Raw genomic sequence first — 17,222 nt, 5'->3', positions numbered from 1 at the left:
AAACTTTTGTGTATCAGTACGTGGAGACAAACTGTGGAATAATTTGAAAATTGAACTTAAGACATGTCCAAACATAAAACTGTTCAAATTATCTCATAAACATATGATTATTACTGGTTTTTGTTATGCAACAATATTTTGTTTGGACATTATGCGTCATGCTGTATATATATATTTTTTTTACATATTTAAAAAAATAATAAACTAAACTAAACTAAAATCTCCAACGACCGCTCTAAACTTGACACGACTTTGAATGAGAAACACTGAATCTGAGTTATTGTTTGTGACTTTGGTTTTTTTTCTTCTTTTGTCATTATTCAAGCAGTTTCCTCCAGTTTCTGTCCATTTTTTTAAGGTTCGTGTGGTTTGTTTTTATGACATATTAATTTTACACCAAACTAATTTGGGTTTCTTTAATTTCCCTGAGGCTGTATCTAAAATATCTTCTAGTTTCTTGCATACAGTTGGAAACACTGACTTTATTCTACTCACCTTTGAAACAGCCCAAAGTGAAGGGGCATAAGATGATTTCCAGAAATTCAAAGAAAATTTATAGTATTTAAATTTTTTTGCATTAATTGTTCTAAAAATGTAAAAAAAAAAAAAAAAACAGAAGCTATAAATGGATAAAAAAAAAAAAATAACTGTTATAAAATCTTTTTGTCTTTTTTTTTTTTTTTTGTTCTTGGTTATTTGACCTACCATATTTTTCGGACTATAAGTTGCACTTAAAATCCTTTAATTTTATCAAAAATCAACCGTGCGCCTTATAATCCAGTGCACCTTATGTATTAATTCTGGTTGTGCTTACTGACCTCGAACCGATTTTATGTGGTGCACGGTGCTCAAAAATCTGTCAAAATGTTTTAGTTTCGCTTAATGTGCCTTATAGTCCAAAAAATACGGTAAAAGTTTTGTTTGTGCATTAATAGTTGGAGCCACAACTTTATGGTGCTTGTAGGTCTGCAGATGAAAAGTTTAGTAAAAATGATCAAAGTCCTGTTTTATTATTTTCATTACACAATAATCTTAAAAAGCTTAACATGCATTGGGCTTAATAGAATAAAAAAATGCTGCAACATGTGAAAGAGAGAATTATTTTTTATCCCTTTTTTTAAATTTTGGACTAATTTCATCTTTTATTTCCTGTCTTAGCATTTCTTCTTAATAATTTTGTTTTGGTGCTGAAAAATCTCCAATGTTATCTGTTTGGTTTATTCAGACCCTTATTCTCTGTTTTGAAGGAAGTAAAGCATGGGGTCTTTGAATGGAACCCAGTCAAAGAGATGACAAAAACTCAACTAAACCCATCAAACAAACAAACAAACCCCACAGCGTGAAGGAAAAGACAGACCAGCAGATTTCATAAACCTCCAACATTTGGCAAAAATAAACTATTTATTTTTCTACTTTACGAGCAGCGAGATTTCACACATTCTAATTTAAAACCGCTTCAGTTCTATAAATTAAATGTTTCCACTCTGGTGGAAAATATTCTCCAAAGCTTTGTAAAGACTTTTTGTTTACGCACAGACTGGATGTAAATGCTGAGGCATTCCTTTTATTTATCATGCTTTAATTTGACATTAACAATTTACACACACACACCCTCCCCCTCGTAAAACGCCCATATAAGAGCAAAGCTGCTTTTAATGATGTTTTGTCTCCCAGGCAGCAGTTCTCCTCGTCTCATGGTCGGAGCGGAAGGTGTGGTCTGGATGCTGCATCCATTGTGCGCTTCACACAAAGCGTCGCTGCGCGTTGATCACTGGAGATTTAACAAGCGGCATTTTAGCTTTTTAATTCAACTAAATTGTTTGTTTTTTTCTATTACAATGCTTCCAGATTGTGAGTTTTGAGGCGCATCTCCACCTGTGGACAGGATGATCGTCGCGCTCAGCAGAACCAAACAAAAGCGGCCAACATCCGCGCGCTGCGTCTCCGACTGAACTCACATTGAAGTTTACAGAAAGAGAGAGAGAGAGAGAAAAGAGAAGCCCCAAAAGGATCGACTCTTGGTGTTTTCCAGTTTGGCATCACGCGCTTCTTGTCGTCGCCGCGCGCGTAAAAAGCCGCCTTTGGATGATGCGCACCGGGGTATGAGACGCCATGGCGTGGTGTGACCGAGGGGTTCAGACTTTGTTGGCCGTGGTGGGGGCCTTCGCCGCCTTCAGCCTCATGACCATCGCCATCGGCACCGACTACTGGCTCTACTCCCGCGCGTACATCTGCAACGCCACCAATGTCACCACGGATGAGACCCAGATGCAAACCAAGAAAGTCAAAGGCGACATGACGCACTCCGGGCTGTGGAGGATCTGCTGTATAGAAGGTAAACGGTCTCATCTGTTATTTTATGAGCACGGACTTTTTTATCTTCTTGTAGCTCATTAGTCCTTTATTAAGAGTTTGGGAGGTGAAACTGACACAATGGTTGTGCGCCTGTTTGTGGACCTCCTCAGGTTGGGAGGTGATGCAAATTATCTTTTAACCAGCATGTAGCATCTTTTTTTAACTGTGGGGTGTTTCTCAAAAGCTGACTTGTCTTATGTTTAATGAAACCGCTTAAGACATGTCAGTTTTTCCTGTTTGAGCATTACATAATTAGATTCAAGCTGTGATTTATAAGGTGCCAATTGTAATAAAGGCTTTCTTGGGAACCCCGTATTGCACTATATTCTGAGGAGCTGCTGCTTTGTTGGTTTGTCTCTGATCCCAGAGGGCTTTGAGGCTGGGCATCTTGCCTTTGAACAACAGGTCGATATTGTTTTGACATGTCTGCTCACACACTTGCTGCCTTATTGGATTCAAGCCAAATCATTGTGATCAATCTGCTGATACATGAAGGTATAGCTGAGCTGGTTCAGCATCGCCGTTTCCTGGTTCTTATGGTGCTGAAACTGCTCTCGTCAACCGAAGAGCAAAACACCTCAAAGAACTGTTCGGCGAATGCTGATGATGGTTTTGCTCAAGCCTCTGTGCATGTGTCTGTCTGTTAACAAAATATCTCATGAACCGTGGAATGTGTTTTAATGAAGCCTTCATCAGCTCATCACCTGGAAGTAGATCTACAACTCAATAACCTTTGGAGCATTGAACCTTTGAACGGCCAACTGACATTAGAAAACCCAAATATTATTATAATTCAGTCAGTTTTACAGATATTAACCTAAAGTTTGGTGTTTGCGTGTTGCGGACAGTTATTCACAGCATATACTCTGAATGAGACAACTTGAGATGTTGCAGAAGATTGAGCTTCACCAAAACGATTAAAATCTCTGTCTTTTCTCTTTTTCTGATGATCTTAGTCTAAAACTCGAAAACAATCCTAAATCTGAGTAAAAACAACTCATACATACATTCACACAACTGAGCGACAAACTTCTTTCTCCAAAACAGAGTTAAGCAGCGTGCCTGTTGTGTGTTTCCATCCAATTTAATGGTGCATCAGGAGTAGTGTTGTGGCTGCTGGTCCGGGTGAAGAGGCAGCACTCACCCAGACTTTTGTCTCATACACTGATGAATGCAGTCATTAGCGAAGTCGCACTCCAGGCTCCAATGACTCCTCCTGGAGTTTCTTGTGAAAAATCCCAAAGCTATTTATGGATTTCATGTAAAGTTAATCAAAAGACACATCCCTTCTCCCGTCGCTCCGTAAGAGACTGCAACAGATTTGAAGTGGGTTGCAGAGTGTTCTTCAACATCGCTCACTTTTCCCTGTGAAGGGGTGTTACGCATGAAGCAGAAAATGCAAGTAACTTGGCCTTTCTCTTACATATCTTTTTATCTTCCATACTCAGAAACAAACGTATCGTTTTGGCTCGCAGAACAGTTTAAATCAAATATCCACAAGTTTATCTAAATTTAGACACTTTTTTATTCCAATTGTACTTTAACAAAATATAATTTCACTTCCTGCCTTTTAGGGGTTAATTTGTTTGAGTCTTTGGGGATTTTCCTGCCTGTGGGTAATATGGAGGCGAACCAGTCGCATTGAGTCAAATGAGCAGTGTAAATGATGGTTACGCCTCAGGAGATGCTGCTGACTTCACAGGAGAAATGAGGCTCGTGTCTACGTCTCAGTCATGCAAGGACCATGTCTCGCAGAAGAAGCCAGCAGTTCCCTGAAGGGGAGCAACTGGCAGAAAATTAACTTTTTAAAGAAACGACACAAATGGGTGAATGGCGTTGCAGCAAGTCATGCTGAAATGTAACAAGAACTTCCACTTAAGGAACATTCTTGTATTCCGAACGCGCTCAACCTTAATATATGAAGTCCTCCAAGCAAATAATGAGATTGGTCAACTCTTTTGAAGTGGGATGTTGTGGAAATATTTTTATTAAATAATATCTTACTCATTGTGGAAAGCTTTTTTTAAACAACTTCACTTTAAAGTAGTGGTTCCCAACACTGGTCCTTGAGGAACACCACCCTGCTTGTTTTAGTTGTTCCTCTGCTCCAACACACCTGATTTGAATGAAAGGGTTATTAACAGGCTTCTGTCGAACTTGAGGAAGTAAAGCATGCAGGATGGTGTTCCTCAAGGACCAGTGTTGGGAACCATTGTTTTAATGAAATGAAACGGAGCTACGTTATGAAAATAAGCAATGCTGGAAGTATTGTGCAAATAACAGTGAAGGTGGGCCTGGTTCTGCCCAGCAGAAATGTAAATAATACCACTTAGCTTTTTTTGTTGTTGTTGTTGCTTCTCTAAAAAGAGAGGGGTGACATGAAGGGGAGATTTATAGTTTCAGTCCAGCCAAAGAGGATTTAAATGGTAAATATTGTCAACAGCTTTATTCCATCTTTATGTAAATAAATCATCACTTCATCAACAGAAAAATTAAATCAGATGTGTGGAAGTCAGAGGTTACTTGAACTTTTACTAAAGTAGATTTTACTTGTTTTTGAGTATTTTTAAACTGAACTGACTGGGTTTTTTTTACTAAGGTAAAATATTTAAACACTTCTGCAGCTATTGGTTGAATAATTAAATTCAGTTTATTTATTTTAATTCACAACAAAAGTCAATTCAACTGTTGGGCAAAAATGCTGCCAAATAATTCTTTAATTATTTTTTTGGCACCTCCACTTGTGCAGACAGCCAAAATGACAAAATAAAGCAACTCATTAAAAGACAAATGTGACGAGTTAGAAAAATATGTTCTCCTGGGATTCAGCTTTGGACACATCAGGTTACGTTTAGTTTAGTTTGGTGAATTTTTAACAATATCTGTGATTGTTTTTCTATAAATCACTGCTGATCTTTGCCTGACATTGACAATAGAAAATTGTTTGCATGGCAGGATATTTTTTGGTGCACTTAAAAGGTTCAAAGCGATGCTGCTTTTCTTATCAAACATGAGGAGTTTCATTTAGCGCCAGTCAAAGTGTTTCTCCTGAACAGATGTGGGAATGCTGAAGTGATGCTAAGCACCCAGATGAGTCGCTCCACTGGATTGTTGTTGTTTTTTCTGGCTGGATTGATGGTTAGCCTTAGCAGGACCAAAGCAAGGCGGTATTCTGAAAATTTTAAACAATTTTTAATTAAATGCTCGTGCATAAATGTTCATGCTGCCATCACTTTTACATTAAGGCAGAAATAGGCCTGTTGCAATAAACAATAAATCAATTAATCACATGATAAATAAAAATGATCAACTTCATTTTCATTTATTGGCTTCATCGTTTCTTCGTGTCTCTTTCTACTGAAGACACTTGATGACAAAAAGCTCAACTCTGGTGTTCTTCACTGACCCCTCCCTTTCTCTTTTCTCCTTAAAATCCATTTTAAATTGACAAAATTGCGTTTTTGGATCGTTAAAAGCAGCTAAGCTGAGAAGCTAAGCTACGAGCTAAGCTAACAGTCTGACATCAGGAACAAAAAACCTCAGTCTCGTCGAGGCGCCAAAATTCATGGTTGAAACTCGTGCCTACGTGTAAAAAGTTGTTTTTCTCTGCAAAAAGAAGCTGAGAACTTGACTGATTTACTGAAAAGGTTTGTTTGAAAAATACCATGCTAAAGAGCTCAAACTACACCGAGCGTCTGCCATTTTGAGAACCGAAAACAGGAAATGGAGACAGCCCATATCACGTCAAGAGGCCTCCCTCCCATTTTTCTTAAAGAGACACTGCTCGCTCCCTCACTATCCATCATTTGGTTCAAATAGTCTTATACAGCCATTCAGTGGTCGAAAAAAGGTACTACACTCAAAACAAATTAAACATTTCTTCTTAAATTTGACAATTACCAATTATTGTTAAATATCAAACAATATTATCGTTTATCGCAATAATTTCTGAGACAATTAATCGCCCAGCAAGATTTGTTATCGTGACAGGCCTAGGCAGAAATATGATGTTCTTACCGGAAGTGTACCATGCCACGCCAGAAATGCTATAACTAGCTGCTGCTGCTATTTGAGCTTTCAAATAATCACTAAATTCTATGTCAAGCATGTAAGATTGACAGTGATGTAAAGGTTTATAAAACAACAGTCACATGAGTTGCTATGTGAAATGACTTCACGTTGCTCACATTGTGTTACTAGCTGTTAGCCTACAAATCAGCTCAATATCTCCAAGCTGAGGTTGTTTAAAGAGCTATCCACAGCAGGTAAGATATTAATTGTTCCAAGCCTTTCCACAGAACCCCACTTAAGGAACTGGAATTATCTCTATGAATCTGTGAAAATAAATAAATGCATATGATTGGACAATCTCCTTTTTTAAATAATCTCAAGTTTGCGTCTCTGAAGCTGTGTGTGTGTATGTGTGTGTGTGTGTGTGTGTGTGTGTGTGCGTTTGCTTATGTTATATTTGGGGTCGTGAACACGTTTACACACCAGTCATTTGGGGACACCTTGGCAAGTGGGGACCAAAACCACGGTCCCCAATTAGAGAACCTTATAATCGCATTCAGCACGCTCCAAAATGTATTTTAATCCAAAAATCTCAAACGTCCCAAAAAGTCACTAAAATAGGTTTTTTTGTGTATGTGTATGGTTTCGCCCCTCGCCTCCCCACAAAATCTGTGTATACCTCAATGTTGTCCCTAGTGGGAGTGTGTAGAACTGCATTAAACTTCATAGGTGGCCTATGTAATGCCTGATGATAAAGAATCATAAAATAGAAACTTAAACTATAAGTAGGACCACATAGTAGCCCATGTTTTGCCTGATGTAAAAAATTTAAACAAATGAATGGGCACATGGATTAAGCAAAAATGAAAACTGTTCTAAAAAACTGATAAAAAATATTGTCTTTTGAAAGTTATAATCTTAGTGTCAGCAAATTAGCAGCACTATATTTTCAAATACTATTTTAACATGTCAAAAGCATTGTATACTAAATATTCTTGTGATTTACATTAACTTTTTGGACTTGTTTGCTTACAGTTTATTAAAATATATTCCTATTTCCATATCTCCACCTATCATGGTCTGTATAGCAATGTGCATTTAAGTAATTATGCTACAAAAAGTAAATTAACTGAACTCCTTGAATTGATCAATATGCATTTGCTGTATGTCATTAACATTAGAATATCCAATTACTAATTTATTCCAAATACAAATTTTACAGGTGATTTATAGTTGCTTTAATTCCTTATGAGTACAATGAAAAATCAGCTGTTGTCTATGTATTAAATATCTAAAAGAAAATGTTTAAAACAATAACAAAACCATAAATGAATGACAAAAATGACAAAAAAGACAACTTGACCTTGATAAAATTTTATATAGCACCACAAAAAAGCCAATTAAATTAAATTACATTCAAACAAAAAAGATATATGTCCAGTGGAATATTGTGTATGGTCTAAATTAAAGGAATGTCATGGGGTAGTTTCTTATCTTGCTTATTCATCTAGTCCCTTTTCTCACAAAATTGTGCCTTAATTACCAAGGTAACCTCATTATTAGGTTTACCATTTGAGAACCTGGACTACAACACAGTAAAAGAAACTAACAAGAAATACAAATAAAAAATATGACAGTGGTGATGCACAGTACATTATCACTTATGTCCCACTACATTTTGATAAATTTAAGCTGTCAAATTTATTTCATGAGAAAAATAGCAGAACAGAGTTAGACAATTGAATGAATATATTGACCATTGGCATTTGGACTTCATCATAGTATATATTTTTAAAGTTAATTATTTCTTTTATTTAGCTAGTAAATTTATTCACAAGGGTTTTAATCTATAAATAATTGCACAAGTCCAAATCCAACACTGATTGTGTACAGACCATCTGATATATTCATAGCATCAATGCCTCTGACTTCCTCTCCAGCCCACAGTCAGTCAGTCTAACAGTAGCTGACCTACTTCAGGACACCACTGGCAATTTATTTTATCCATCCATTATCTTTTACTCGTGTCTTCCATTATGGGTCGTGGGGTTGCTGGTGCCTATAAACAGCAATCTCTGTGCAAGAGGTGGGATACACCCTGGACAGGTCACAAGCCCATCATAGGGCCACATAGAGAAAAACAAGACAAACAACCATTCACTCACTCACTAACAGGGATAATAATTGTTACCAATTAGCATAACATACGTGTTTTTAGTCTGTGGGAAGAAACCGGAGTACCCAGATAAAACCCACACATGCATGGAGTGAACATGCAAACTCCACCCAGAAAGGCCCCTGGATGAGGATTTAAACTAGGGTAGCCTGCTCACTGAGAGGTAGCAGCCTTACCAGTTGTGCCATTGTATTGCTACCAATGCTAATTTATTTCTTAGCAAACATCCAAATAATTTATTTGTTCAAATGATCAACAACTGTGGTAAAAAAAAAATTGTTTGGACAGACAAAATCAAGGAGATTGCTGAATGTGGATTACTGGGATCTCACTCTGGAGCCAGGCCTGGGAGAGGGGGTCATCAGCAAGTGTCTGGTGAATGGGACTCTGCCTATGGGGCTCAATTAGTTTCAGTTCAAATGAACAACATGGGTTTTAGGAAATCATCATATCATTTGCTTCTAGAACAGGTAAAAGTTTGGTACACGTCAGTCCTAAATGTTCAGCTTAAGCCAAATAAATCTTTGTACCTTTTAAAAATTATCACTTGAACCACTGAACAAATCTTTGTGAAACATACAGGAAATCATCAGCCTTTTTTCTTGTTGGAATTTTGATTACAATTTGGTGTGTATGCAATACATTTTAGGCAGCTAAAAAAATAAAAATTGACCTTCAAATTAAAAAAAACTAACAACGTCCCGCTACAATAAGGTAAATGCTTGAAATTTACAAGGTCTTTTAAGCTCCTATAGATGAAGTTGCTTGGTGAATTTCAGCTTCCTAGTTGCATGACAGCCCATGTGGTAGGTCTTCACTTGATACAATGTATTCAAAATATAATCAAATATAAATTATATTGTTATTTTTTTGGTGTGTCTGGGTGTTTCATGTTAATTAATATGACTGTTTATACAGTGGATTTTGTAATAAATAATAATAATAATAACTTTTATTTGTAATGCACTTCACATTCACAGTGAATCTCAAAGTGTCACAAAAAGTGAACATCAGATAGCAGCAGGATAAAAGCAACCATAAAAGCAACCGAGAGCAAAACAACCAGGAGGATAACGCCTCAGAATGAACACATAAAAAAAAAACTTAAAATGCACAAAATGCTGATGAAATAATCAAAAAGGAACTATGGGTGAATTTAAAAAAAAGTACAGTAAAATGAATTAAAAAACTGGGTAAAAAGAAAGGTTTTAAGACCCTTTTTAAAACATGTCACGGTCTGTGGAGCCCTCAGATATGAAGGCAGGGCGTTCAACAGCCGAGGGGCAGCGCAGGAGAAAGCCTGGTCTCCTGTTGTGCAGGATCGAGACCTGGGAGTGAGAAGAAGATGAGTGTTGGAAGAGCAGAGTGTGTGAAGGACAATGAGGGGTGAGAAGTTCTTTTAAATAAGATGGTGCATTACCGTATAAGCATTGGAAGGTGAGCAGATAAATTTTGTAAGTGATCCTGGCAGAAACAGGAATAACACAAACATTCACACAAAAATATTCAGATGGCCCTTTAAGCCCTTAGCAAGCACCTAGAACCTTCACATTCACTGGGATTCCATCATTTCCACCAAACTATGTCACATTAAATGTTAATGTGTCTGGGTGTTCCATGTCCAAAGTTATTTCTTGTCATACCCTGGTTTTTGTAATAATACAAGACCCAGGGTGCTACCTAATGACTTTTGACCCTAAGGACACCAAAAAAACGAATAAAATGCTTGTGGCTATTCAAAGCACACTCAAAAGCCAGTTGGATGTGCAATATTGTGAAAAAATAAGCACAGGACACATCTCGAGGCACTATTTGGCTCCATGAGGGTCCTACTCCTATCCAACAAAGGGAAATTTGTGTCACTCCGGACAGGAAATCACACTCTGCAGCTGCCACCCAGAGTCCAAGGACTCTCTGCGTACAATGTTGAAAAGGACCAATTGTAACTCCAACATTTTCACATGCTTTTCCATCACATTTCACACTGGATATGTGTTAGATGTGCTTCCAACATACCCCAGTTCAAATTTTGTAGCTTTAGCTACTTCCTATCACCAGCAACAAAGTCCCACAGCACATTTGAAGGCTCCTTATAATGCACCAGTCTGTACCAAGCTCACAGGGTATAAGTGCGACCTGACTCCAAGAATGCAATTCTAAAGTTTGATTTTTCTGCCTAGTTCACTTCAATACAATTCATTTTATTCATATACAATAGTCCCTTGTATATTGTGGAGGTTCCATTCCCAGATCCCCACACACTCTCACACACACACAATAAGTGAAAAAAACACAAAGTAGAGATAGTAGAACAAGTAGTAGTCGTTGTAGTAAGAAGTAGTTTATTTTAGTATTTATATATCTACATTAAGGCTTTATAAACACTTCCCACATTATTGCAATATGCTATGTTCCAGTAACTGTTTGATCGACTCCGGCAACTCAAATCTCTGCCCCTAAAAGTAATTTTTATTTTGATTATTAATTAAAAATACGAGAGAAAATGTTATCCAGTCTGTGAAGTGGATGTTCCAGCCACAGCACACCGGGCTCGCTCACACGCTCCTGCCCAGGCTGGTGCTGGGTGAAGCCGACACTCCACCCATTTCACTCAGCTCCAGGCTGGGAGGAGAGCAGGAGAGGAGGCAGGGGGTGTGAGGACGGAGTGACAGGATGGTCACATTTATACACAGATACACAGAGGTGCTACGTAGAATCCTCCTCTATTCTTCCTCTCATTGTCCCTCCTCAGCAGTGTTGTGCACTGAAAAACACCCCTTGTAGCATGTCCCACAAGGATTTAAGTGTCTTCAACCAACACATTCTGCATCGTGCCCTGCAGACAGTGCACGTTATGTGCAGCATCTCCAGACAGCTCTATACAGCACCCGCACAACTACTGGTGTCTGAACTCCTGCATATATTTCAGACATAAAAAAATTTAAAAGCTTACTGTAAAATAAATAAAAAATACAACACGAGAAATGTTTGATATGTTATTCACATTACATCACGTTTTAAAACAACGGCACTTATTTGTCAAAATAAAAACAGTGATCAAAATGTTAAAGACAGTCCAATTTACTTTGATAAAATAAATGGATGGATAGATGGACTGTCCAACAACCAAGAATAGAAGCCTTCAGGTGCTTCAAAAGGTGCCACTTTGAGAATGGAGCAGGAGCAACAACCAGGACTGGATTTAGCAGAGAAGAGTTCAGCTCAGAACCATGATGTGAGGGGAGGGGGTTAGGACATCTGACAGAATCAGAGTTGCTCTATTCACACACAACCTACTGTTGCTCTCCAAAACAGTAATTTAACCTAGTGTTTACAACTGTAGGCAAATATTGATGTTTAACAACCTGTTGAAATACACCAGATTCCAGGAAATGGTATCTCTGTTATTCAAAATTTTCTGTGGGAGAACCCACAGATCCCCACCCCCCAAATGAGCCCCACACACACTGCGGCCCACCCGCTGTTCTGGCATCAATCAATTTACAAATTAAGCCCTGAGTTTAAGCCTATAGCGGCATAAGAAACCAACCCTAACTATACGATTTATCAAAAAGGAAAGTGTTAAACCTAGTAGTCTTAAACCTAGCATTTACAATCCTTTAATTTTTTGAAAATCAACAGTGAGTCTTATCACCTTAGATATGAAAACAGACCGGTTTATTCATATTGCGCCTTGTAATTCAGTGTGCTTTGTAGTCTGAAAAACGCAGTAAGAGCTACAAAATTCAAAGTGGTATAACTTCCTTCTAGAATAACTCAACTGCTTCAAATCTACAGAGTATATTAAGCTTGAATACATGAAGGGGCCTACACAGTTTCATGTCTGTGCATTCACTACAGCATGCATGGGGGACACTTAAATGTCCCATGTTAAGGCTAAGGAAACCCATGATTAGAACACTCTACGGCATTTTAAGGTTGTAGAAAACATGCACTGAGATGAGAGAAGGCTTGTTGGATTTCTATTAACCAGGTATTTACAATGGTACAAGATCATCTTTGTAGGACATTGTTACGGGAAGCTGTGACCCAAAATGTTCTCGTATGCAAGAAACATCCTTCTTCCCTAAGTGCTTACAGAAAAATAAAGCAAGCTTCACATTCAAAGCTTTAACTTCCTTAAGGAATAAGCCAATATCCTAAAATTTACAGGATACATTAAACATAAACATATGAAGGAGCCTGGAGAGTTTCAGGCCTGCACATGCACGACATCATGCACAGAGGCCATGTCTATTTGCACTGTTGTGTGTGAGGCCTCCATTCACACACTCTGGGCTGCTCTGCGACTTCTAGGAAGCTCGCAGAGATGAGAGCGGGCTTGATAGATTTCTATTAACCAGATCTTTACAATGGTACAGGCTCATCTTCCTCAGTTACTCCTATAGGAAGCACAAAAGCCAAAATCACATGACAGGCCTTGAACTTTAGGGCCTTACAGCTTGCCCTAGGACAATGCAATCTGTTTCAAATTTCCAGGGTGTCATCAGCTGAGAGCTGCTCTCTAACCCAGAAAATTTTGTGTCTCTAGCTCCTATTTTCTAGGAATTATGGACCATCCATCACTTGTATTAATTAAAAAGTGTCAGGGTTTGGTGGACAGGAACAAACCCAGTAGTGCAGACAGGACTCAACTCGGCAGATTAAAAAACTAAATACTTTAATGATGAATAAAAAAGTAACAAAACAATAAGCTGATGTGGCAGCAACACTTACATAAACTAGAAGACTCAGGAGGGAAACTCAGAAGGGACTCAGGAAGCTCAGGAAAACTCAGGAGACGCAGGAGAACACTAGATACCCAACGAATACGACGCAACGAGGGACAAGACTGAACAGACGGCTTATATACAAGGACAGGACGAGACGTGATTACAAACAGCTGTGACGAGACAAGGGTGACACCAATTAAACTGAAGAGGAACACACAAGGGAAACACAGACACAAACAGAGCCCACCAAATGGTACCATCCTTACAAAAAGGCCTGACCTTTTGACATTTGGAGGGCCTGTTGACCCCTTAGGAACCTCCCAAAGGGTTCAAACTCACAAGGTGCAATCAGCATGTCTCCAGTTATATCCTCTGAAAGTTTTGTGGTCCTGGTTACTTGCTGTCAGAAGTTACATTGCGATCATTAGAAATGTGTTGTATGTGGAACAATGAGTTCAAAACTCAAACCAGAAGCTCCAGTGAGACAATGTGCCAATCCTTGACACTTTCTGAGTGCTTTCAGTCTCGAACCGCAGTTTTTGATGCAGTTGCATTCTTTTATTATATTTTTTGGTTCAAATTTGCAGTTTCCCGCCAAAATGCTCATGTGACATTTTGACACCTTAGGAACCACCTACAAGATCTAAATTCACAGCTTAGGTTCAGCCTGGTGGAAAGTACTGGATTTTAAAGTTTGGTGTCACTAACTTGTTTCAGTGTGGAATTGTGGGTAATGATGTACAAGGCAAATATGGGTGTTTTGTTAGGTCACTAAACAAGGTCGTAGAAGTGCCAAAATCACAGAGTCCCACCAGCCTGAGGCCCTGATCAAGCCCACAAGGATTTTTTGAGCTGGCATGTTCCAGATAGGAATTCTGGGTAGTGGTCCGCTGGACAATGAGGGTACTCGTTACCCACCTGAACAATCAATCAATCAAATCAATCAATCAATCAAACTTTATTTATAGAGCCCTTTCCAGCAGCCAAAAGGTGCATAAAGTGCTGAACAGTACAGAAATTAAAAACAAACAAGAATAAAAAATCAGCCAGTTAAAAACAAAAACAATTACAATTAAAACATAGCAAAATTGTCAAAGACCTACTAGGTATTAAAAGCCTGCCTGAATTAAAAGGTTTTAAGTTTAGATTTAAAATGCTCCATGTCAGTGATGGTGCACAAGTCCTGAGGTAGCTGGTTCCAGAGTCTGGGTGCGACAACCAAAAAGGCCCGGTCACCCCATCGTTTGTAGTTGGATTTTGGGATAGAAAGTAGAAATGTATTAGAAGATCTCAGTGTTCTCCTATATTCACGGACAGCTACAAGATTAGACAAATATAGTGGGGCAAGACCATTGAGAGCTTTAAAAGTGAATAATAAATTTTTAAATTTAAGTCTAAAATCGACTGGAAGCCATTGGAAAGAAAATAAAACAGGCGTGATGTGCTCACGTCTGGAGGTGTTGGTTAAAAGTCGAGCTGCAGCATTTTGGACCAATTGCAGTCGTATAATGGAGGATTGGGAGATTCCTGCATATAGGGAATTGCAATAGTCGAGCCTTGAAGTTATAAAAGCATGGATGGCCTTTTCCAAGTCAGAACGATTTAAAAAAGGCTTAACTTTGGATAAAAGACATAACTGATAAAAACAGGCCTTGACTACAGAGGATATTTGTTTGTCAAACTTTAAGTCTTTATCAAATGTCACTCCCAAGTTTTTAACTGTGGATCTGAACTTGGATGTCAGAGCACCAATGTTACAGGGAGCATCATCACCAAAGAAAATGCATTCTGTCTTTCCTTCGTTTAAAAACAAAAAATTAAGATGAAGCCACTGTTTAATGTTGGCAATACAATCAACAAAAGGTGTGAGAAGGTTACTGTTTTTAGGTTTCATTGGTAAATAAATTTGTACATCATCAGCATAGCAGTGAAAAGAAAAATTATGTTTGGCTATCACTGATCCAAGGGGCAGCATGTACAATGCGAAGAGGACAGGACCAAGAATAGAACCCTGTGGCACACCACAAGAGAGAGGGGCAGTGGAGGAAGACAGATTATTCAGCATGACAGAGAACGTTCTGTTGGTCAAATAAGCAGTGAACCACTTGAGAGCTGTACCAGAAATTCCAACGTAATGTTGGAGACGAGACAACAGGACAGCGTGGTCCACTGTATCAAACGCAGCTGTAAGGTCCAGCAGCACCAGAGCAACGAGACACTTGACATCCATGGACATGGAAATGTCATTATGGACTTTTAACAGGGCTGATTCGGTAGAATGACTGGTTCTAAATCCAGACTGAAATGTTTCATAGATACCATGGTTTTCTAAAACAAGTTGTAACTGCATAAAAACAACTTTTTCTAAGACTTTAGATAAAAAAGGCAGATGCGAAATAGGTCTAAAATTTGATAAAAGTGATGGGTCTAGGTGAGGTTTTTTAAGAAGGGGCCTAACCAGAGCATGTTTAAATGCAGCAGGGACAATTCCTAGACGAAGGCAGGAGTTTAAAAATGTTAAAATACAGAAACCCACAGAATTAAATACCTCTTTCAAGAACTTGGAGGGAAGAACGTCCAGTGGGCAATTAGTGAGCTTCATGTGTTGAACAACATCAGTGAGAGTGGCAAGGGACACTGGTTGAAAGTGTTCAAACACGACTGGAGCTACAGAGACAGCAGAGGAGTCAGGAGCAACAGAACTAGTGACCTGTCTGACTGAGGCCACTTTATCCTGGAAGAATTTTAGAAAGTTTTCACAGTTAGTGGCTGTGGCATCTGGTGAACAAGGTCGTTGGAGCACCAAACTCACAGATCCTGATCAGTATGATGCCCTGACTGGGTTCTGTGTGCTTTTTGTCCCTCTTCCATTCACGCTATGAATTATGGGTACTTGTCTTTTTTTAATGGGGTCAGAGTTCCCCCCCCTAAACAGAGCCATAGGGACATGAAACTCAGAGTGTCATCGGCTTGAGGCCACAACCTAGCACAGAAAGTTTTGTGTCTCTACACTTTTACCCTAGGTTTTCTGGGTACAGTGAACCCTCGCTATAATGCGGTTCACCTTTCACGGTCTCGCTGTTTCACGGATTTGAATCATGCATTGTGTTCTACATTCTGATTGGTTAAACAGTCTCTCCAATACAGTAGATATTTGTAAAAAAAAACATTTATACAGTACTTTTATTTGTTAAACAAATGCTTGGGCCTGTAAAAAGGTTTTGTTCTTTGGTTTGAATATATTATGGAGTATTTCATTGTATAATAATTGTAAAAAAAAATACAGGTTACTACTTCACGTATTTCGCCTATCACGGGTTCTTTTTGGAATATAACTCCAGTGAAAAACTAGGGTTGACTGTACTTGTATTTTGAACAAAACAGGAGTAAAAACCTCTTCCTTTAACACTTTAAACAGGGTCAGATTGGAACCGGACCAATGCGTACAAATCATGCAAAGCCCCACAATAACATATCCAAAGACGGTCAGTCTGGACCTAGTAGAAAAAAGGTGTCCCCAGATACCCAATTTTTCTTTCAAAGTGGTCTGTGTGTCTTAGACACTTAGGGTACATTCACATCAGCCCAGTTTAGTCTGCTTTAATCGAACTCTATCTTGTTTTCCTAGAAAGTCCAGTTCATTTAGGGAAGTGTGAACGCGCCATGGAACTCTGTCACGGAACAAAAAGGCAAACTCTGGCCCGGGCTAAAACCTAGGTCTCGGTCCGGTAGAAGAGAACTTCAGCATGGTTTGAGTGCAGTGTGAATGTAAACAGACCAGGACCAGCTCCACAGGGCAAACAAACACACATTTCTCTGACCTTATATGGAGCCGTCAGCTGCCTTGTGTGGAAAAACAATATTCTCCATGGTCTTCTGTCTCATCTTCTGCTCATGCTAAGTCCATTTTTGAAAAATGACAAAATATAACTCCTAAAACTGCTAAA

General features: G+C 38.7%; 1 protein-coding gene across 1 annotated transcript in view; it reads left to right on the top strand.

The window, feature by feature from the left end:
• The first annotated feature begins 2,112 nt into the window (after positions 1–2,112).
• Positions 2,113–17,222, top strand: part of LOC119422403 (voltage-dependent calcium channel gamma-4 subunit-like) — a 108,754-nt gene continuing 93,644 nt past the window's right edge. Inside the window, exon 1 of the mRNA XM_037689771.1 lies at positions 2,113–2,335. Within this exon, the coding sequence (XP_037545699.1) occupies positions 2,113–2,335 (223 nt within the window). The remainder of the gene's footprint in view (positions 2,336–17,222) is intronic.

This window comes from Nematolebias whitei, chromosome 16 (assembly GCF_014905685.2).
Source record: "Nematolebias whitei isolate Nwh7 chromosome 16, NemWhi1, whole genome shotgun sequence".
Lineage (NCBI taxonomy): Eukaryota > Metazoa > Chordata > Actinopteri > Cyprinodontiformes > Rivulidae > Nematolebias > Nematolebias whitei.
This window is presented reverse-complemented; position numbering and strand designations above follow the sequence as displayed.